Source organism: Pseudophryne corroboree, chromosome 1, assembly GCF_028390025.1.
Source record: "Pseudophryne corroboree isolate aPseCor3 chromosome 1, aPseCor3.hap2, whole genome shotgun sequence".
NCBI classification, from domain to species: domain Eukaryota; kingdom Metazoa; phylum Chordata; class Amphibia; order Anura; family Myobatrachidae; genus Pseudophryne; species Pseudophryne corroboree.
Window position 1 is genome coordinate 952263679 of NC_086444.1, and position 24639 is coordinate 952288317.

The 24639-nt window shown below is 44.2% G+C and overlaps 1 protein-coding gene across 2 annotated transcripts in view; it reads right to left on the reverse strand.

Moving 5' to 3' along the window:
* The window catches only part of TLL1 (tolloid like 1), a 440554-nt gene that overhangs the window by 233538 nt on the left and 182377 nt on the right, over window positions 1–24639 (reverse strand). For both annotated transcript variants that reach the window (XM_063920427.1, XM_063920428.1), the window contains exon 3: window positions 21520–21630. In XM_063920427.1, the coding sequence (XP_063776497.1) occupies window positions 21520–21630 (111 nt within the window). The remainder of the gene's footprint in view (window positions 1–21519; window positions 21631–24639) is intronic.

Below are 24639 nucleotides of genomic sequence, written 5' to 3' on the forward strand. Positions count from 1 at the left end.
TTGATTGGATCACCAATGCTTTCTCCACCGGTAGAAACACCCTCTGTACTTCCGTGTCGAGAATCATCCCCAGGAAGGACAGTCTTCTCGTCGGCTCCAAATGTGAGTTTGGAAGATTCAGGATCCAACCATGAGCCTGGAGCAGTCGAGTCGTGAGAGCAATGTACTGCAACAACTTCTCCCTGGACAATGCTTTTATCAGCAGATCTTCCAGATGTGGAATTATGTTCACACCCTGCTTGCGGAACAGAAACATCATCTCTGCCATTACCTTGGTGAACACCCTCGGTGCCGTGGATAGGCCAAATGGCAGCGCCTGGAACTGATAGCGACAGTCCAACAGCGCAAAACCTGAGATAAGCCTGGTGTGGCGGCCAAATAGAAATGTGAAGGAATGCATCCTTGACATCCAAGGATACCAGGAATTCCCCCTCCACCAGACCTGAGATCACCGCTCTCAGAGATTCCATCTTGAATTTGAATTCCCTCAAATATGGATTTAACGATTTGAGGGTCAATATTGGTCTGACCGAAACGTCCGGCTTCGGCACCACAAAAAGGTTTGAGAAGTAACCCTTGTTTTCCAGGTGAGATGGAACTGGAACAATGATGTTTGCCTTTTCCAATTTTTTAATGGCGTCTTGTAAAATAGCCCCGTCTGTCAGCAAAGCTAGTAAGCCTGAATTGAAAAATCTGTGAGGTGGGATATCTTGAAACTGTAGTCTGTACCCGAGTTACGATATCTTGTACCCTGGGGTCCAGGCATGGGGACGCCCAGACCTGACTGAAATCTCTTAGATGTGCTCCCACCTGCCCGACCTCCAAGCTGGGAGGTCCACCGTCATGCTGAGGATTTTGAGGAAGCAGAACCCGGTTTCTGTTCCTGGGAACCTGCCGGTGCAGGTTTTCAGGATTTAACCCGACCACCTCTGAAGAAAGTGGAAGGGAGCTTGGACTTCTTAACCTTTGCGGTCCGAAAGGGACGCAGAGAAGGATTTCTTTGGCGTCAGAGTGGCTGAGGAAAGAAAGGTCGACTTACCACGCATCCAAAGCTTCCCCAAATAGAGCCTGACCTGTGAAGGGTAGGTTCTCCACACTCTTCTTGGATTCCCTATCTGCAGACCATTGGTGCAGCCAGAGTCCCCTGCGTGCCAAGACATCCATGGAAGACGTCCATGCAGTCAGATTACCAAGGTCCTTCATGGCCTCCACCATGAAACCCGCAGAATCCTGTATGTGACATAAAAAAATTTCAATGTCACTTCTATCCATAGTATCTAAATCCTCTAGTAACATGCCTGACCACTTAACTATGGCTTTAGAAATCCATTCACAAGCAACAGTGGACCTAAGCGCCACGCCTGAAGCAGTGTATATGAATTTGAGCGTTGTCTCAATCTTGCGGTCTGCCGGCTTTCAAAGCGGTAGACCCAGGGACAGGTAAAACCACCTTTTCAGACAATCTAGAAACAGAAGCATCTACAATCGGAGGGTTTTCCCACTTCTTCCTATCCTCTTCAGGGAAAGGAAAAACAACCAGAACTCTCTTTGGGATCTGGAATTTTTTCTCTGGGTTATCCCAGGATTTTTCTAATATTGCGTTTAATTCCCTAGACACAGGAAAGGCAAGGGAGACTTTCTTATTGTCTGTAAAGAAAGCCTCCTCGACCTGTTCAGGTACCTTGTCAGTAATGTGTAAAACATCCCGAATGGCCTCAATCATTAGCTGCGCCCCTTTAGCAAGGGGTTCCTCCCCCCGCAGTATGTCCCCATCAATGTCACCCATATCAGAGTCGGTATCTGTGTCGACTTGCATTACCTGGGCAAGAGCACTCTTTTGGGGGCATATACCAGGGGACTTAGATGAGGTAGTGGGAGTTGAATACGACAAAACCTCCACAGACTGTTTCAAAACCTGTGTTTCAGTCTCATAATAAGCTATCCTAGATGAAATCTGGGATATCATACCCTTAATAGGAGCCACCCACTTGGGTCCGGGTTCAGAGGGTTGAGACAGTGTATTGCATTCCCGAGTACATGGAATAGACTCTTCTGGAGAAGATACATACTCTGCAGCACAAGATACAGAGTCCCTAGATATGGTAATGTGAGATATATAGCACACACACACACGAAAATGTCAGTTTCCCCCAAGTACCTTCAGAGAGACACAGAGTTATGGAGCCAGCCCACACAGCAACCCAGTAGACAGAAAATAAATGCCTGGTGCTGACTGTGCAACCTCAATAGACTACACAGTAATGTGAATACACTCCCCCCCCCCCCCCCCCCACACACACACACACTTCTATAACCCCCTGGTACCACACAGGATAGCTGGAGTTATGTGGAGGGCAGTGCTCCCCATCATTGTCTCTGTAGTGTGATCTGCAGGGAGAAAATAGCGCTGGTGAGTGCTGGATCCGTTCTGAGAAGAAGCTCCGCCCTCTAAAATGGCGCGTCTTCCCGCACTTGTAAAGATTATACGGGCCTGAGGTAATGGTTGCTAGCAGCAGTACAGTGTCCCTGATTGCTGCTGTGACCAGTGTAAGGGTGTTTGCGCTGGCCCAGGGTGCCCCTCATAGCTTCCGCATCTCTGTGCCTCTGAGCCCTCTGGAGGGCAGCCTCAGCGCTGCACACCCACCCTGATGCCGCCATTCTCACCGGATCCCCGCTTGTCGGGTCACCGGTGTTCAACTCACCACTGACGTCTTCTGGCTCTGTTAGGGGGCTGCGGGAATGAGCGGTCGCCTCGGGGGCTTGCGATCGGCACCCTGAGGGGCTCAGCGTCCTGTCAGCGGAGATAGTGGCCATTAACCTCTGAGGGTGGGACACTACTCCCCCCCTAAGTCCCATGAAGCAGGGAGGCTGTTGCCAGCAGCCTCCCTGTGCCTAACTCTAATTAAAACAAGAAAACTAGAAAAACTCCTATGGAGCTCCCCTAGCTGTGACCGGCTCGTCCGGGCACATTTGCTAAACCGAGTCTGGTAGGAGGGGCATAGAGGGAGGAGCCAGCTCACACTATCAAACTCTTAGTGCCCATGGCTCCTAGTGGACCAGTCTATACCCCATGGTACTAATGTGAACCCCAGCATCCTCTAGGACGTAAGAGAAAAGTGTGTTAAACCAGCCATGCCTGTTTTTGAAAAAGGATCTACATCTGAAATGCGTTAAGCGGAGGCTGGGGACTGCATCTACCAGGTACTGTGACCCCTTCCACCATTGGTATCTCGCGGTTGGTAAGATCGATATCCGGAATCTCTCTTGCCTTGCTGTTTGACCAGCTCAGCATACAGAAGGAGGAACCTGTGTCACACTAATGGATTGCAAAGCCCTGATGTTCTATATGCTTGTTTGTATTTTAACCTTGTGAGTGCATAGGTTTTAAATTAAAAATTGTGATCTGATAAAAGGATCTCTGCACTATTGGTTGTTTCTATCTCTGTGTGTCTTAAATCTGCATTCTGAGTTATTTGGAGCAGATAGACACGTATCTGGTAGGTGTTAAAAGACATAAGAAATACTGTCTAGCAAAAGATAGATCTATTTGGATTGATATCTACATGGTAATCCCTAAAGAGCGCCTGGAGTGAAGAAAAAAAGACCTTTTCTGAGAAGCTATTTAATTACAAGGACGAAAGGTAAAAACTTCCTCTTGTTCATTACTGGCTGAACTTTGGGACTTGTTGCGCACTCTGTATTATCCTAAAGCTTGTTGTATATGATTTGCTTAACAGAAAATTACCACATTCTCATAGCAAAGACGTGAACTTTTACATGCTCTTCTATAACATTTATACATTGCTTAACATTGTCATATCTTTTTGCTTCTGTATCTCTTTAGCCATTTCTTTTTTTTTTCATTTAGCAAATATTAATCCCCCCTCCTATGTGTAGCCATAGAAACTAAACTCCACCTAGTGAAAAAGACAAGGTGGAAAACCAAAACAGAAGCTAGATAAAAGCAATGTAAAGTTTTTCGTTACATGCGCTCCCCTACATCTTCTTGTCTCATGAAGGTTTTAATAACCCTTTTAAAAACCTACTGCTGCTTTTGTGTTCTTTAATCTAGGATGCCGAAACAGTAATTCATCTGCCTCATTAAATTAAGCCAATACTGTACCAATGAAATTTTGAAGGAAAACAAGCTTAAAAAAAACGAGTTTTATGGTAAGTACTTACCTTTGTTAAAACTCTTTCTGCGAAGTACACTGGGCTCCACAAGGAATGGACAATGGGGTGTAGAGTAGGATCTTGATCCGAGGCACCAACAGGCTCAAAGCTTTGACTGTTCCCAGAATGCATAGCGCCGCCTCCTATATCACCCTGCCTCCCTGCACAGGATCTCAGTTTTTAGTTAACCAGTCCAATGCAGTAGCAGGAAAAGAGATGACAACGGTTAGTAGCCACAACACCGCATTCTCACGACAGGAGACGTGTCAGCGGCTAATGCCATACCAACCCAAAGAAGCTAAGTGTGTCAGGGTGGGCGCCTTGTGGAGCCCAGTGCACCTCGCAGAAAGAGTTTTAACAAAGGTAAGTTCTTACCATAAAACTTGTTTTCTGCTGCGGGGTACACTGGGCTCCACAAGGAATGGACAATGGGGATGTCCTAAAGCAGTTCCTTATGGGAGGGGACGCACTGTAGCGGGCACAAGAACCCGGCGTCCAAAGGAAGCATCCTGGGAAGCGGCAGTATCGAAGGCATAGAACCTTATGAACGTGTTCACAGAGGACCATGTAGCCGCCTTGCACAATTGTTCAAGGGTCGCACCACGTCGGACCGCCCAAGAAGGTCCAACAGAATGGGCCTTAATGTGATCAGGAGCAGAGAGACCAGCCTTCACATAAGCATGTGCAATCACCATTCTAATCCATCTGGCCAGAGTTTGCTTGTGAGCAGGCCAGCCCCGTTTGTGAAACCCAAACACAACAAAAAGAGAATCAGATTTTCTAATAGGAGCAGTTCTCTTCACATAGATACGGAGAGCCCGTACCACATCCAAAGACCGCTCTTTGGGAGACAGATCAGGAGAAACAAGTGCCGGAACTACAATCTCCTGATTAAGGTGGAACGAAGAAACCACCTTAGGTAGATAGCCGGGACGAGTCCTAAGAACCGCCCGGTCACGGTGAAATATCAGATATGGGGAACTACAGGACAAGGCACCCAAATCCGACACTCTTCTAGCTGAAGCAATAGCCAGCAGAAACACCACCTTAAGGGAAAGCCACTTAAGGTCAGCTGAACTAAGAGGTTCAAACGTAGACTCTTGTAACGCCTCCAAAACCACCGACGAGTCCCAAGGAGCCACAGGCGGGACATAGGGAGGTTGGATACGCAACACGCCCTGAGTAAAGGTATGCACATCAGGTAAGGTTGCAATTTTTCTCTGAAACCACACCGACAAGGCAGATATTTGAACCTTGAGGGAGGCCAGACGCAGGCCTAAGTCCAGGCCCTGCTGAAGAAAAGCCAACAACTTGGCTATACTAAACTTGGAAGCGTCATAATCGTTAGATGCGCACCAAACAAAGTAAGAATGCCAGACCCTATAGTAAATCCGAGCCGAAGCCGGTTTCGGGGCCCGCAACATAGTTTGAATGACCGCCTCAGAAAACCCTTTAGCCCTTAAGACGGAAGCTTCAAGAGCCACGCCGTCAAAGACAGCCGGGCTAGGTCCTGGTAGACACAGGGGCCCTGAACGAGGAGGTCTGGGCATTGTGGAAGTAGAATTGGACGCTCTGACGATAGGCCGTGCAGGTCTGAGAACCAGTGCCGTCTGGGCCACACTGGAGCTATGAGAAGCAGAATTCCTTTTTCTTGCTTGAACTTCCGAATTACCCTGGGCAGGAGTGACACCGGAGGGAACACGTACGGCAGCCGAAACCTCCACGGTACCGCCAGCGCATCCACGAATGCTGCTTGAGGATCCCTTGTCCTTGCTCCGAAGACTGGAACCTTAAGATTGTGTCGAGACTACGTCTGGAAGGCCCCACCTTTCCACTAGGAGTTGAAACCACTTCTGGATGGAGGCCCCACTCGCCGGCATACACGTCCTGATGACAGAGAAAGTCCGCTTCCCAATTCAGGACTCTCGGAATGAAGATTGCCGATATGGCCGGTAGATGGCGTTCAGCCCACTGTAGAATCCGTGAGACTTCCCTCATTGCTAGGCGGCTTCGAGTGCCGCCTTTATGATTTATGTAAGCCACTGTGGTGGCGTTGTCTGACTGTACTTGAACAGGATGGTTCTGATTAAAATGCTGGGCTAGGTTCAAGGCATTGAAGACCGCCCGCAACTCCAGAATATTGATCGAGAGGAGGGACTCCTCCTTGGTCCACCACCCCTGAAGGGAGTGTTGCTCCATCACCGCGCCCCAACCTCTTAGACTGGCATCTGTCATCAACAGGACCCAGTCTGATATCCAGAACGGACGGCCCCTGCACAGTTGTTGGTCCCGGAGCCAACAGAGCAGCGACAGACGGACCTCCGGAGTCAATGAGATCATTTGAGACCTGATCCGGTGAGGCAGGCCGTCCCATTTGGCTAGAATCAGCCTCTGGAGAGGGCGAGAGTGAAATTGAGAGTATTCCACCATGTCTAATGCTGACACCATGAGGTCTAGCACCTGCATCGCCGAATGTATCGATGCTTGCGGGTGAGATAGGAAGCAACGAATCCTATCCTGAAGTTTCAGGACTTTCTCCTGAGACAGGAACAACCGCTGGTTGTGAGTGTCCAATAGTGCTCCCAGATGCAGGGATGACTTCTTCCAGTTGATGAGCCACCCGTGGGCTTACAGAAACTGGACCGTCACATCTAGATGACGCAAGAGAAGTTCTGGGAAATTTGCCAGGATTAACAAGTCGTCCAAATACGGCAGAATCCTGACCCCTTGACGGCGGAGTACCACCGTCATCACCGCCATGACTTTTGTAAAGACTAGCGGAGCCGTTGTTAAACCAAAAGGTAACGCCCGAAACTGGTAATGGCAGTTGCCAATCGCAAATCTCAGGTATTGCTGATGAGACACTGCTATAGGAATATGCAGGTAAACATCATGTATATCCAGGGAGACCATGAAGTCCCCAGGTTCCAAGGCCAGAACTATAGAGCGAAGGGTTTCCATCCGGAACTTGGAAACCTTCACAAACCTGTTCAATGCCTTGAGGTTGAGAATGGGCCGGGAGGACCCATTCGGTTTTGGGACTAGAAACAGCGGAGAATAGTACCCCCGGCCCCACTGCGCAAGAAGCACCTGTACTACGACTCCTGTACCACCGAATGTAGAGTGTTTGCCTTTGTCTTATCCAACGGGACATCTGTCTGGCAAAATCGATGAGGGGGTCAGTTTTTGAAGGCTATGGCGTAACCTCGAGTGACGACTTCCCGTACCCAGGCATCTGAAGTGGTCTTCAACCATTCCTGGGTATACCCTAGAAGCCGGCCCCCCACCCTGGGATCCCCCAGAGGGAGGCCCGCCCCGCCATGCGGCAGGCTTATCTGTCTTGGAAGCTGGCTGACGGGCCGCCCAGGCTCTTTTGGGCTTAGGCTTACCAGGTTTGGAAGTGCCGGCCTGCTTGTTGTACGCCTGACCTTTTTGCTTTACCTGAAGAACGAAAGGGGCGAAAGGACGTACCTTTAGCCTTCAACACAGAAGGAGCGGTACTTGGCAGACAGGCAGTTTTGGCAGTAGCCAAGTCAGTCACTATCTTATTTAAGTCCTCCCCAAACAGAATATCTCCCTTGAAAGGGAGTACCTCCAGGGTTTTTCTAGAGTCCAGATCCACAGACCAGGATCTCAGCCACAATATCTGGCGAGCCAGGACTGACGTAGTAGAGGCCTTGGATGCCAGGATACCGGCATCAGAAGCCACCTCTTTAATATAAGCGAGAAGCTGTGACAATATATGACAAGCATTGTCTAGCATGGTCAGAAGAGATTTCAGCTTCTAACTCCAAGGCCCATGCTTCAATAGCCTCTGCAGCCCATGTAGCTGCAATAGTGGGCCTTTGTGCAGCACCCGTGAGGGTGTAAATCGCTTTCAGACAACCCTCCACACGTTTATCCGTAGGCTCTTTTAGAGACGTGATGGTGGTGACCGGTAGAGCTGAGGAAACCACCATCCTAGCCACATGAGAATCCACTGGAGGAGGCGTTTCCAAATTCTTAGACAGCTTCGGCGCGAGGGGACAGCGAGCCAGCATCTTCTTTTGAGGCACAAACTTCGTACCCGGGTTTTCCCAGGGTTCCTGACGTATATCAATTAGGTGGTCAGAGTGAGGTAAAACTTGTTTAATCACCTTCTGACGCCTGAACCTATCTGGTTTCTTAGGAGGAACGGATGGCTCGGGATCATCCGTAATCTGTAAAATTAATTTAACAGCCTCCAAAAGATCAGGAACATCCACATGTGAACCACCCTCCCCATCAGCCGTATCCGAGTCAGAACCTGTGGGGTCAGTGTAAGTGCCGTCTTCATCCGACGAGGTGTCAGTGACAGCAGTGTATTGTGAGGAGACAAGCGCTCGCTTAGAAGACCCCTTGGACGTAGGCGAGCGACGGTCAGACTTTTTAGTAGTCAGGGACTGGTTCAACTTCTTTATTTGAGCAGATAATTCGTCCACCGACGGCGGGTTAGCTGCAGGGACCACAAAGGGTTGCACCGGCATTGGGGGTCCCATAGGGGGTGTTAGTTTATGAACTAGCGTATGCAGAAGCGTGGAAAAAGCGGCCCATAGCGGGTCATTTGCCCCCATTGCCACCGTTCCACTGGGGGGCAAGGAGCCCCCAGAACCAGAGCCCAAAGATGCTATATTCTCCTCATAGGTATCTGCGGCTTCAGCAACACCGGCATTGTGTTCAGCCCCAGAACCGTTACCCTCAGCAACATGATATAACTTGCAGTATCAGGTAACACAGTACAATTTGTCAGGAGCACAAACCTCTAGCCCAAACCCCTGCGCAGTTTAGTCGGCACCTGCAGAGATAAAGGAGAGAAAATATACGTAATACAGTATATCTTTGTGAAAATCTTATATTAGATAAAACCTGATGCATCAAGCCCCCTCAGGTTATAGAATATAGGGATAGCAGGTTGAGTGAAAGACACGAAATGGACACCACTCAGCTATCAAATGCACACACAAATGGTCACAGTCTGTACAATGCAGAGGTTATTACTAACAATAATACTGCACTGGACTAGCTTACATAGCTATATAACAATTGATATAACAGTACACAGTAAGAACTGGATGTACATAGGGTAATTGTACTAGGAAACCCTGACTAAGTGCACTCTTTCTTAACTAAAACTGACTAAAAAAGGAAGGGAGAATACTTACGTGTCTTGTAAAGTCACAGCACTGACAACCAGGCGGCCTTACATAGGAGGATTTGCCCAAGCATTCCCAGGAACAGTGAACTGAGGGATAATGGCGCCGCAGGCACTGCCAGGGAGTGAGGGAGAGACAAATATGCAGCTCCAGGGCGGGAACATTTGCAGAAAATGGTGCCCTGGGGCTGGGGGAGGGGCTTCAGGTCCAAGCTCTATCCCCCTGCTGGCAAAACCACCGAGTACTGCGGGCTCTAATAAAATGGTTTATAGAGAAAACCTGACCTGTCCCATGCCCTGGTGATCTAGTGGGATCGCCTGTACTGCAACAGTGTCCACCGCCAGCGCGCGCGGCCCGCCTCCCACTGACCGCGTCGGATCGCGATAAAGACCGGGTCCCGCAAGCGGAACCCACTTACCACCTCCCGAAGCGCGGCCACGCGATCCCGGAGAGACCCCGTCGTGTGTGCCTGACAAGAAGAAAACCGGAGCCTCCTGCTGTAGTTACCCGGCAACCAGGGCTTGGGAGTGTACAGCGCCGCTGGGGAGAGCCGGAGCTGCAGCCGTGAATGTCTACTGACATGTAACACTGCTGCTGCCCTTGAAGTCTTCACTTTTTTCCTCAGAAAAAAAGCTCTTCTTAGGGCTGCCTGGAGCAGCCCCTCTGTTAAGTGCCTGCTACTGCAGCACCAACTACAAAACTGAGATCCTGTGCAGGGAGGCGGGGTGATATAGGAGGCGGCGCTATGCATTCTGGGAACAGTCAAAGCTTTGAGCCTGTTGGTGCCTCGGATCAAGATCCTACTCTACACCCCATTGTCCATTTCTTGTGGAGCCCGGTGTACCCTGCAGCAGAAAGTGGTGTTTTACCTTCAGACAACTGCTTTGGTTTGTACATTTCTTCTGGAGCTTTATTACATTTAGTACTTTAGTTGTCTGACAGTTTTGCTTGTTAATCATCATCCCACAGCCACGTTAGAAGCTCCGCTTGACACGTCACACTGCATTCTCATAAGTGTCTCTAGGTGAGAAGATCGCTAAAATATTTTGGATAATATAGCCATGCTAACAAAAGCCTGATGCGGGTGCAGAGATTAATGTAACTCTGCTGTATATGTTCCTGCTATATGTACGCAGAAACAAAATGTGTATATTCAACAGTATGCAGAATTCTACACATCTTTGTGGACTCATCGTCTGTGCAGCCTATACTTGGTGCAAATAATACCCCTGGAGATGGGCCTAATTATGCTTATATATAACAGTCCGAATACTCTCATGCCAACGTGAATGGCAAAAGAGCAGGGGTTTGGTTCACAATGCCAGCGGTCAGAGTACCGGCCACGACATACCGACAGTATAAATCCAAACAGGGGCAAGATGAGGATACTTACCTTCCCCCAATGACCCCTAACCCTCCCTTCCCGCAGCCTAAACCTAACCATCCACCCCTCGCAGCCTAACCCATCACCCGCCAAACCTTCCCCTGCACTGCTTACCTCTCCTGCGGTCCAATAGAGGACAGTCGGGATCCCAGGTGTCATATGACGGCACCGGGATTGTGCTCCCATTCAGGATTCCGGCTCCAACATTCTCAGCTGTGTTGGAATTCCGGCGTTGGTATTTTGAAAGCTGGGATCCTGACCGGATCCCAAGAGGAGTCATGACTGAAATTCAAATGAACTGTATTGCCCATACTTGTAAATGCTTGGTTGAAAGCACGCGCACTGAACACATGCAAGATACACCCCGTAAACAGGCATAACTCTCAACTCAGCATGAAGGCCAAAATGTCTAATTAAAAATTAAAAAATGCAGTAGGTATGACTCGGGCTTTGGCGAAGGGAGAGAGAATTAATTTCAAGCCCCAAATATCTGAAAGAGCTGATTTTAGCTATCCTCATTTTAGCAAATGCTTCTCAAAACCAGTCCTTAGGAGTCAGGACACAGTAATAGTGCATGTTTTCCATATCTCCTTAATGGAGCACAGGTATATTATTTATGGATGGACACTTTTTAAAAGATCCACAGACAGTAATTACTTCACTTGTGATTCTGGAAAACTGCACTGTTGGTGTGTAAGAAGCAATCATAAATTTATATACACATAGTGGTCGATTCAATTGAATGCGGGTTGAACAGCGCAAGGGGGGAGCACCCAGAGCTATTAAATTCAACGCAAGCAAAAATACGCTCAAAACTAGGTCCACGATGCCGTTTTGTGCCCAGGTGCCTCGCAAACAGCATCGCAGCAACGCACTTTAATCAGAGAATGCCTGTCTGGCATTCTCCAACTTAGCATCGCGCAGAATCAGCGCTATTCAATTTGCTCTACATTGAATCAACCCCACAGACTCACAGATGCTATACTATTATACCGCAGCAATTAGAAATAATTTGGCTAGACTAGAAGTATGAGAATATGTAATCTCAAGCAGCTGTTTGTCTAAAGAAACATTTTAGATTAGTAAAGTGATATGCATATGAGTAACTTCAAAACAATTTGCAAAAAATACATTTCTCCAGAGTGGCATGACAAGGGGGGGAAAAAAACACTTAAAATGATTCAAAAATATGTAAGAGCAAGAAATAAATTAATTTGTGCAGCAATTAGAATGTCGAGAATGAAGATGTAATTGCTTTTAAAACAAAATCCCAAGAATACAGCACAAGCTCCATATATTACTATATAGCATTATGCTTTCCAAGCTGTAATTCCTGTACTTCCCTGCCAGAGCATAGAGAAAGGGGGCCAGCTAACATAATTCACATTACTCAGTCTGTAAGCAGTACAAAATAGCTGGCATATCTGAGAATGTATAGTATGCCTGGCAGGTATTTACTTTACATCCATACTAAAATAATATTTCAGCTGTGTTATTTTTGTTAACAAATTACAAACTCATCATAACCAAGACATCTGCAGGAGTATTCTACGGTCTGTAATTCGTTTCCAGCAATATAAAACCTCATCTAAACCTGGGAAAAGCTGTAAATACATTTACTTCCAGTTTGCATAAATGTAAAGGACCACTAAAGTTTTAGAATATTACGATACTAATAGGAATGTAGGACTCATAATGTTGCATTTCAGAAGCAAAATTTAAACAACAAATTCCTATGGGGCAATTCAAAGGTTATCGCACCCCCGATCTCCAGTCTACAGTAACAGGAGATTGAGGGGTGATACGCAAATGCCCACACTTATCGAACTGATCACGCCCATTACACTCAGGTTTAGGCACACAAAGCACCTAAACCCGACTAAAGTAATGGGCACAAGCATGAAAAGACCCTTTACGTGCATTCCAGCATTGGAATAGCCGTGGGGGGTTGACATTTGAATCCAGCCCTTAGAATGTTGACAGTCAAATGATTCTCCCATATAATGGAATTGGTGTAGGATTAGAGAATTACAGGTTATTCTGCTACGGTTGCCATCATATACAACTGGCCATGAACTAGCCCACGGTCTGTCCACTAATATGGTTACCCCTTAGCCTTCTTTATCAAATGTTCCTCTACATCTTAAACTGGTCATACACTAGAGCAGGCATTTCCAACCTCGGTCCTCAAGGCACTCTAACAGTGCAGGTTTTAGTGATATCCATGCGTGAGCACAGGTGAATTAATTAGCACCTCAGTTATTGTGATTTAACCATGTGTGCTGAAGCCTGGATATCACTAAAACCTGCACTGTAACTGTGAGGACAGAGGTAGGGAATGCCTGCACTAGAGAAACTTTCAGGAGGTCTGGCAGATTAATGATTGTTAAGAACCCTTATCACACAAATTAATAAAAAAAGACCGTTCATGTATGTTCAATCGTGTCAATATTCATTGATATGAGGACAACTTTTCCAATAGTTTGCAGATGAAACAAACTTGATGAGCACAAGTATCCGCTCTCATTACAGATCGCTGGTACTGTCAAATTGTATAATTATTTAGATAAATCTGTGAATGAATGAGTCACTTCAAGAGCTTTTGCGGCTTTAGATTTTAAGACAACCCTCTTTAACTTCTGTTTCATGTAGCTGTATGAGCAATTTGTTTGCATCATGATAGTGAAAGTCTCCGCCCACGGGGGAGTGTATTTTCGCTTTGCAAGTATGCGAACGCTTGTGCAGCCGAGTGGGCCGAAAAAGTTTTTTGCAGTTTCTGAGTAGCTCTGGACTTACTCAGCCCTTGCGATCACTTCAGTATTTTTGGACCCGGAAATTGACGTCAGACACCGCCCTGCAAACGCTTGGACACGCCTGCGTTTTTCCAAACACTCCCTGAAAATGGTCAGTTGACACCAATAAACCCCCTCTTCCTGTCAATCTGCTTGCGATCGGCTGTGCGAATGGATTCTTCATTAAATCCATCGCCCAGCTACAATCCGCTTTGTACCCATACGAAGCACATGCGCACTGCGGTGCATACGCATGTGCAGTAGTGACCTGATCGCTGTGCTGCGAAAAACGGCAGCGAGCGATCAACTCGGAATGACAGTGTGCAGATTAGTACTTTTTAAAAAAGACTGTCAGATTTTCGGTAGCATAATTACTACTAGTACACTGGTTATTCATCAGATTACCACCTGATTAGTTGCCATCACTGCAACTGATCACTAATCTGTCATGTTAAACTGACCATACACTTTCAGACAATCCGTCAAACAGAATAATTGTCTCTGCGTTTTAAGCAATCTAGAAGTGTACTTCTTGCATGATACAATTTTTCATCTAATATGACCAATTATTTGTCTCTAGCAGTTGTCTTAAAGAGAAAATAAGTAAACTCCACCTCTGTTTCAGCCTACAGTAGTTCTTTTTACACCTAAAACAGGGGAAAAACCATTGTCGGGTCCCCACTAACTTTTAGGTCAACAAGTACTAGGCTTTACCAGCCAGGTGGAACACCATGATTTCAACCAGCAGCAGTCCAGCTGGAACCAGGGCATTTGAGCTAAATGTAGGAAGGTATCACCATGTACGTTTTATAAAAAAATATTCAATCCTTTATATTTATTCAATTCTTTGCTAGAGTGGATATTTACATATGTCCGCCCACAAAGGCAAGATTGAGTGAATCAACAAACTTTTGTGACTCACCATACACTTGAAAAATATCTGCTGAAAAATGGTTTGGCAAATCAAAGTTGATGGAAAAAGCAAGCCATGAGATAATGACTGTTTTTTGCATGTATGTTCATACACTACAAGTAGATCATTCATTCAGAACAGTCAATTACAAATTGGCCTGGTTTGAACAATTCTCTCACTGTATGCAGGGGTGCAGCTACAGTGGGTGCACTTGCTATGGGGCCCGGGGTACCTACTGCCAGTGGCAGCTTCAGTGCAAAATTCAAGTAGGGGAGTCACACCAACTGCAAGCATGTTCCAGCCAGTGATGTTGGGCTGCAACCCAATCCCTGGAGCTGCCACTACCTACAGCACCCTCAAACCCCCCCCCCCCCCCCCCCGCCTTCCAGCACATTGTGCTGTCAGTAGTCGCTTTTATTACTCTACAAGCTGTGAGAAAGAGGCAGCAGTGCTAGCCGTACAATTTCAACTTAAAGTAGCTGATCCTCTGTTCACAGCCCTCCTGCTCCGAGCTCTCTTGACTTCCTCTATCTCATCATGAGGCAGAGCTACAGAGGGATGCGGACTGAGGCGGAGCTACACAGGGCACTGCTGGGACACAGGCAGATGTTTGCATGCGACTAAGAAGCAATTTGCTGCCAGGACCATCAGCGCTGTACTCCACTGAATTATCTTTTAGATGGGGACATGGACGTTATTTTTCCCTGGCAACCTTTCATAGAAAAGACCATATTAGAGACCACCCCGACTGCTGAATATCTGCTATTCACTCTCTCTACTTTATTCTTCTCCTCCCTCTGCTTGCACAGTAATAGAGTAACACAGAACCTTCCCATGTATGTCTCAGTCCCCCTTCCACTAGGTGCTTCTTACCATCCACCAGTACAATCCACCTCCCCATGTGTGCATCTAACCCACATTCCAAACTATGCCTCTGCGCCACCCTCCCCATGTGTGCGCCTCTGAGCCACCCACCCCATGTGTGCGCCTCTGAGCCACCCTCCCACCCATGTGTGTGCCTCTGAGCTACCCTCCCCATCCCTAACTGTGCTTTTAACCCTACCCAAGGCTGGTGAAGTAGAATGGTAAATAAAACAAGAGGGCGTTCAACGCCGCATAACTGAACATAAAGATGACAAGTAAGTACAAATTTCCTTCTCTCTAAAAGCACTGGGGGCCCCTTTAAAATTTTGCTGTGGGGCACACAGTGTCTTATTTATGCCCCTGAGTATATACATAGCTTAACATTAAGGGGTTGATGTATCAAACATTCTAAAGAAGACAAGTAGAAAAGTTGCCTATTGCAACCAATCAACTTCTACCTATCATTTATCAAGTACAGTCTGTCTCCCCCTTAAAAATGTATATTTCACAAGCATATAAAGGGGCACTTACAAGTTTCTGGATATACCCCTTTCAGACCGCCAGCTATGAACACAGGTTATTGGCACATGAACGCGACTCAACTCAACTCACTGTGCGGTGTGAAAGGGAACCAGGTTGACATGACCCGTTTCCAGTTCACTGTGTGTTGACGGGCGGCGCTTGCATGTCAGACTCCCGGGTGCGACCTGCCTCAGGTGGTCTGAAAGGGGTATTAGTGAAACAGACATCTAAATATATTTTTTTTTTTTAAAAACAACCACTGCCTCCCACTAGATAAACTGCATACTACAATTTAGTACTTAAATTCATTTAACTTTTTTGTGCAACTTTTTGATCTTTATTTGGTGTACTCTACCACAAGTAATTAATTTTTTGTTTTCAACCATTGTCTAGATGTGTCATCAACCAGACTTATGCTGGCATCATCAGTTTGTATCCACACACTACAATAAATGGCAGAAAACCTAGAAGCTAAAATAAAATATCATAGATGTTAATATAAATATAAATGCAAAAAATGAAAGACTGGACTTTTAGCATAAGCACATTAAGAATACCCATTTAGTAAATTGGTTCAGCAAATAATTTAGAATGTTCACATCCAGATTGGGACACAATTGGTACTTTGCCAATATATGGGAGTCCACTGTAATAACAATTGTGGATAGGCAGAAGGTTAATCCACTTCACACTCACTCTCTGGTCTTTAGTAGAGAGCTACCAGACCTGGACCAGTCACATTTCCCCATTGAGGGCAGCCTGTTCTGCAAAGACAAGGGAGCCTGACCACAGTACAAGTGCAGGATATGAGAAATGTGAGCGGAGTAATTAAAAAGCCAAATTGTCTGCAAAAACTGATAGAAGCTCAAAAGCAGGTGGGTTTTTTCGCATGCGTCCAAATTTTAAATTGGATTGGTTTAGGAGTAAAGTGATGATAGGTTTATGCAAAGACAACCATTCACCTCCCAACGGAGAGGGTATACGGTCATTAGGTCGACCACTGAATGTCGACATGCATCAGGTCGACATGGTCATCAGGTCGATAGGTCAACATGAGTTTTTCACTTTTTTTTTTTCATTCTTAACGATCCACATGGACTATGATTGGAATAGTAACCTGTGCCGAGCGAAGCGGTAGTGGAGTGAGGCACCTTGTCCGAAGCATGACGAGCGAAGCGAGCCAAGCAAGAGGTTACGGTGCACTAATTGAGGTTCCCCGTCACTTTACGAAGAAAATGACGCCAAAAACAGTCAAAAAACCCATGTCGACCTTTTGATCTGTCGACCTACTACATGTTGACCTAATGACCATGTTGTCCTATTGTCCCTGTCAACCTAATGCATGTCGACCTTGCATGGTCGACCTAAGTTGTGTCTATCCAACGACCCATACCCACGGAGAGGCTGACAAACAGAAGCTGGCAAGATATCACAAATGAATATGTCCAATTGACAGAGAATGTGACTAATCACAACTTTAAACTAAATATATGGCATGAAGAATGTAGATATATGAATAGACAGAAGGCTAAGAGCTCACATTTACAAAAGTAAATATAAAGTGCAGTCTTATTGTCAGACAGTTAAGACAGTGGAAAAATAAATAAGAAGGCGAAACAGCTAATTAAATAGATTTAGCAGTGACACACTTCCTATATTATACATACATAAATGTTTTACTTATGTCCATATACACAGAAATGGAAGAATCAATATAAAAACAGAAACTGTAATGGGATGCTAGTCCACCATGCATGGCCTGTATGGAATTGTGACATTGGAATACAGCACTATTCTTCCCCCAACTAAGGGATTCATCTTGTGCCTTATTGATTTTGTTGGAAAACGCCAACTGAGGCATAGTTTCAGAATACCATAATTGTTTGAGATCTGGCTACCAAGAACATCATGACACATGGATATTATCATTGTCCTGCTCGTTAAACCAGTTTCATGACAAAGCATAAACATAAGTCACTTGAGTCTAGGGTACGATAATAATATTTTTTATAGTACTAATTTGTTGCAGGCTTTATCAGGCCTCACTGATGCATATTTTACTGAATTGATCTGTAGGGTTGAAACATTGATGCACCCTTCCTTCTGGAGAAACCACAAGGGACTCAAAAGAAAAAAAGAAAATGATTGCCAAAGTCACACACATGCAGAACCATAAACATCTTGAGACACATCCGAACGTGTATGGGCAGCATATGTGTCTAGTTAGTGACAAAAGAGGATGCGGTCAATTTACCTACAATCAAAATCCCAATGGTAAAATCCCGACAACCACTGACCGACGTTCAAAATCCCTACAAGGTAAAAATACCGGCATGGTCAAAATACCGACATTTACAATGTTGACAGGTCAAAAAGTCAACATGAGTTTTTCATGATTTTTTTTCATTGAAACCGACTTGTCGACATACACAAAAAATGGACTGAAAAATGTGTCGACTTTTTGACATGTCGACATTTTAAATGTCTGTATTTTGACCGTGTTAGTATTTTAAATGTCGGTATTTTGACCGTCGGTCAACTGTTGTCGGTATTTTGACCGTCGGTCAACTGTTGTCGGGATCTTGACCGTCTGGATTTTTATTGTAGGTATTTTATACTAAACCCAGTGACATGGCTTCATCTTGTCCTATAATAAAGCAAAAGACACGCTACCAAATAGGCAGATATGGTATATGTTCAATATACCAGCTGACGGAATCCCGGCAGCCGGAAAACTGATGCCAGAATCCCAACACCAGTCATAACTCCATTGCAGGAATCCCAAACAGGTCAACATCCCAATATCGGGAAGTTGACTTTACCTTGCCCCTGTCGGGAGCATGACCATCGGGATGCTGGCAGCGGTATTGCGTACCATGCCTTCTAACGATGTTTTTTTATACTGGCAACATGAGAATGTCAGCAAGTCTCCCCGTTATTCCCTTGTCACCCCCACCCCCTTTTGTTCCTCTCCCTACTTCCCAAATGTCCATTGCAATGGTCTCTGTTTTAGTTTTGACTGGTTCTCATATGGGATGTCATGGAGCACTCTGGAATACCCACTCAATTTCTATACTTTTATTTATTACCAGTTATTTATATAGCGCACACATATTCCGCAGAGCTTTACAGAGAATATCTGTCCATTCACATCAGTCCCTGCCCCAGTGGAGCTTACAATCTATATTCCCTACCACATGTGCACTACACACACTCAGGCTAGGGTTAGTTTTTGTAGGGAGCCAGTTATCCTACCAGTATATTTTTGGATTGTGGGAGGAAACTGGAGTAAACCCACGCAAGTATGGGAAGAATATACAAACTCCACACAGTTAGGACCATGGTGGGAATCGAACCCATGACCTCAGTGCTGTGAGGCAGTAATGCTACCCATTATACCATCCGTATTGCCCAACATGTTAATCAGAGTTTTTTTTTTACTTATCTTGTGTTTTCATGGGCCTTAATCTGGGTACACACTTGTCAGATTGCTCCGCTGTCTGGGTTAACGCTCCTGATCAGCGGAGCAGTGGGTCCACAGCTTGACTTCCTGTCAGCCTCTGCACAGCCCAGTACACACTATGCTAAAATAGCTCAGTGTGTATGGGCCTCTTTGGGATCAGGTGGTCGGGCCGAGAAATAACAAATAGCAAACAAGATGCGACTTACTGATCCTGGCTGTTTCAGGAGCGTTATAAGCCGTTTACCGACTAATGCTCCTGCAATGGTACAGCATACACCCCTATACAATTGTCGGTCTGTTCCCCAGATATCGGCAGATCAGGCCATGGTTTGTAAAGGTGTGTACCCAGCTTCACCTCTTTTAGTAAGGTTGTATATTGTTTTTCTCCATCTTAAGCACTGCTAGCTGTATGGTGTGTTATTTAAATGGGTTATACTTACAGCACGTACACACTATGCAATATAATTTACGATTTGAACAATATTGTTAGTTTCTGAATGATATTGTATAATGTGTATGCTGCATCAGACATACGATGCGCGCTCCCGTGGGTCACATGCGATGTTGTACATCGGACTGCATGCAGTCTTGAAGAGGTGATATTGTGTGGTTTTGTACTCCAGTGATGACTCTGTTTCTAGACATTGTTTGTAGTGTATACACACGATCCGATATCTTATACAATACAATTGCATCGTATGGGATCGCATAATGTGCACATAGCATATGTCCTGCCTGTTATGGGTGGTATGTGTGTAACTTGCATACACACACACATATATATATATATATATATATATATATATATACATACACACACACACATATACATATACATATGTACATACATTCAACTGAACTTATTGTGCATTTGCATAAATTCACTTTGTTGTATATATGTATTTAAAATCAGTGTGCTGTCAGATTTGACTATTTATAGGACTGCAACATCTGGCAAACTGTTCATTTGAATGTACAGAACACATACATTAGATCCACTATCAATGCATATAATAGTCTGAAGAAGTCACTATGATTTTCATGTTCATAATCAGTCTTTAAGGGACAGATGCATCAAGCAGAAAAAAGGGGTTTATAGGCTTTACGTAATAAATTCTCTCTCAAAGTTGATTGGTTGCTATGAGCAACTTCTCCACTGGTCCTTTTATCCAATTTTTTCTCTGCTTGATACATCTGCCTCTATAGGTTACAAAAAAAAACAAACACAAGTTTTCACACCCTTTTACATTATTGTAGTTTCACCTGAATGTATTAAAGGACTTTTGGAGCAGTTTTCGCAAGAAACTGCTCCAAACCCTTTAATTCTAATTTTTTTTTAGTAACCACATTGCATTTCCCATTATAATCGATGGGAAAAGCAATATGGCTAAATTTACTTATAAAAAAAAAAAAAAGGCAAAAAACACTGCAGTGAGCCCTGTGATAATTACGCCACTTTCATCAGAGGGCTCGCTGCGATATGCAGCCTTCTGCACAGCTTTCACTGCCTAGGACCTGGCTCTGGTCATCAGTGTAAAAAAAAATATATATTTATGTATATTTTTATTTTAAATATACTTACATTACCCGGTGATCAGTGCACCGGTGCTCTCCTCCGGCTCCAGTCATGCACTGTGACCCTGGTCATCTGACGCTGTAAACCGCATTTGCAGGAGCCAGAGATCACAGGACTGGAGCTTGAGGAGAGCAGCAGAGCACCGATCACCGGGTAAGTTTACAAAGAGGGAAGGGGAGGAGGGAATTAGTCATGACGGAGGAGTGAACCCGGCATATTTTTCACGAAATACCCTGGTAGCTATGCGGAGTGGCATCGCTTTCTCACAAGCTCTGTCATTGTATGCGATTATTGATACATGCATGCAATGTAAACAATAATCGCATTGCGGCTAAATCAATTTTATCACCTTACATCCCGCAGATGGTGATAAATCGTCCCCAAAGTGTATAAATTTATGTATATATATGATTTGGTCAACCACAAATTAAGATGTATTTGATCTCAGCATTGAGTTAATTAGCTGTTCTTCTGCTACTGAAAACGTCATTAGGATGTAACCAGCAAATCACGTTTTAAAAATCACCAACTTAATGAATAATCACCTTCAAGTTTGGGTACGTAACACACAGCAACCAGCAACCAGCTTACCAGTTTCCAAAATGGAACAGGATTCATTTTGTGAAGTGAAATATATAGCTTTAGTCCATATGCACCTTACCTGTGGTGTGTCCCAAGTTTTCATTTTTATGTTGAGTGAGGTCAATTGTTCTGTCAATTTGAAACATTTTTAAATCTTCTTCATCTAAGGCAATATCTCCCCAGAAGACAACTAAAAAAAAAAAAAAAAAAAAAAAGAATTAACATTAATAACCATCTCCTTTTCCCACGTTAATAATAATTATAGCTAGCAATCACGAGAGGCAGCATTCCAATACATTACAAAGGCCACCAACTATACGGTTTCAGACTGATCACCATAAACTGCCATATTGTTGTTGTATGTTCAGCCTATCCATTTGGAAATATGTGACAGACATTCTCTGCATTCTTAGACAATGTTCACATGGGTGAAAAAATATTCACATCTTTTTAAAAACAGGCATGTAAAATGGCATTGCACTTTAGGTTTGGGTAGAGATAAAAATAGATTATGAGAATTCATGGATCAGGAAACAAAAAACAACAACAACAAGAACAGCAACTACCACCACACACTAGAAAAAGCCAATAAATATATTCACATCATACTGCATTATGTCACAAAATTTCCAGGTTATATTGTTGTAATTCAGTCTTAAATATTTCCAGACCTACCCCAAACACACAGCAGAATGAAAAGGACCTGTCGCAACAGATCTAATTATAGACTACAAATTCCTCAAAATTAGAGTTTATATAGGCGAGACCTTATTCAGAGTTGAACAAACGGAATAGCAAAATGCGTCTGCGAACATAAAAACAAACACAATTTTGCAACATATTCAGAGTTGATAATACATTTAAGTTTACAACTGCTCCCTTCCCTTTCATGTACCCAGGAGAGATGTGGCAAGAATATGACCGTGGGTGTGTCTTCACATTAGGGGGTATATTTGCTAAGGTGTGGGTTTATAGACGTGGAGATGTTGCCCATAGCAACCAGATTTTACTTATCTAGCACCTTCCAGAAGATAATACCTATAGGCAACATCTCCGCTTCTATAAACCAGCACCTTAGTAAATATTTCCCTAGGACTGCAAAAAATATATTTTATATATTGTGGCAGGGACAGCATGATTCCACAGGAGGTTAAAGTGGAACGGCAGGCTTTTGCAGGATTGGAGCAGCAGAAACAGAACTGATGGAATCCAGTCTGGGTTTTGGCTGAGTCTGTTGTAAGCCACAGCTGGGATAATCACTAAAATTTGTCTGCTACCATTAACCACTTAACTGACATGGGGCCTAATTCAGACCTGATCGCAGCAGCAAATTTGTTAGCAGATGGGCAAAACCATGTGCTCTGCAGGGGGGGGCAGATGTAACATGTGCAGGGAGAGTTAGATTTGGGTGGGATGTTTTATTTCTGTGCAGAGTAAATACTGGCTGCTTTATTTTTACATTGCAACTTAGATTTCAGTTTGAACACACCCCACCCAAATCTAACTCTCTCTGCACATGTTACATCTGCCTCAACTGCAGTGCACATGGTTTTGCCCAACTGCTAACAAATTTACTGCTACGATCAGGTCTGAATTACTCCACAAGTTTGGTGTAAATTGTGCCAGGCATTCCACAGTTATGCTGGAACATACATACATACATACATACATACATACATACATACATACATACATACATACATACAAAACAAATAAATTAGGGGCTTTAAAACAGCAAGGTTAGATGTATATGTAAACTGCCTAAATTCTGCAACAGTGATTTTATTTTAGGATAGTTGGAAACAATGAAGATGTGTTATAAACTGTTCCCAATTCATAAAAGATTGAAACACCACTTGGTTTAGGCAGTGGTATTAATAAAAAAAACAGAAATATGTACCAAGGCTATACTATTCGCTCTGAAGCCGCAACTTATTAGGGATTTTATTTTGTGAGCCTCATGCAGGTGAAACCTAATCCCCGATAAAAAAAAAATATCATTGATTGCACCCATGAAAACACATATTTCTGCAATTTTTCACGGATCCTGTCTTTTTTTATTTGTAAGAAAGATTATCAAGGTTAATACGATACACCCCTAAGCGTCTTGCAAAAACATTGGGCAGTATCCTATTAGCCAGGGTATATTACCATGGCTAAGTACCTCACCCGGGGCAATCCAATTAGCCTCGATGCCGACACCTTATCGGGGATATTGTGAAACCAAATCCACGATAAGAAGCCTTTTTTTTCCCCAATTACGTCCGTGAAAATAGATAGGATCCTAGAATAGTTGCAGACCTAGGTGTATAAAAACTACATTTGTAGTCCATGTGGATAGCAAAGTATGAAAAAGTTGATTTAACTGTTAAAAATACCCCAAAAAGCTGGGTGTCGACCATATGCAGTGTCGACCTTTTACATGTGACCTATTGCCCATATAAAACTTTTGACCATTAGTGGTCGACGTTTACATGGTGGACATATTGGTTTGGTGATTGTTTATAAATGTAATGCTTTTTCTTATAGAAAGTTTGACTTTTTTTTATTAATTTGAGATGAACTCTATTAATTTGCAGTGACAGAGAGGATACTCAAAAAAGATTTACATTCTTTGGATTTTTCTCACACACTCACAGTACACTGTGTGGCATGTCCAATGAGCATTGGGCCATTTTATCTTGGTTATTCAATGGAGGAAAAACAAACGTGTACATTCATTTAAGGTCATACATTTAATGCCTTGGCATTTTCTGTTGTTTATGGAGTATTATGTTGGGTTATATAGTCAAAAAGAAACCTTAGTGACTATTACAAAAGATTCCTCATACAGTATGGTTTCAGTTGCACCAAACAGTAAACATTTCTTGCTTATTAGCATATAAATATAAATCTAGAAGTGACAAAACTCCTTTGCTGGATTAGACTGATCAATTTGATGCGATACATTTGTACACCTGTGTGCAAATGACTGAATCTGAATATGAAGTGCAGCAATGCAGTGCCTGTGGCTTTTTCTCATAACAAGATCTGCTATACTTCATCCACCACTTTGTATGTGTTTTCATTTCTGTGCAGTTAAAGTCACAGCCCGGCATCTCTAGTACACTTTGGTGGTTTGCAGTATCTGTGATATGAGAAATGTAAAAATAACGGCCATATACTGCACCTCTCGCAGTGACTGAGTCAAGACGGGTGT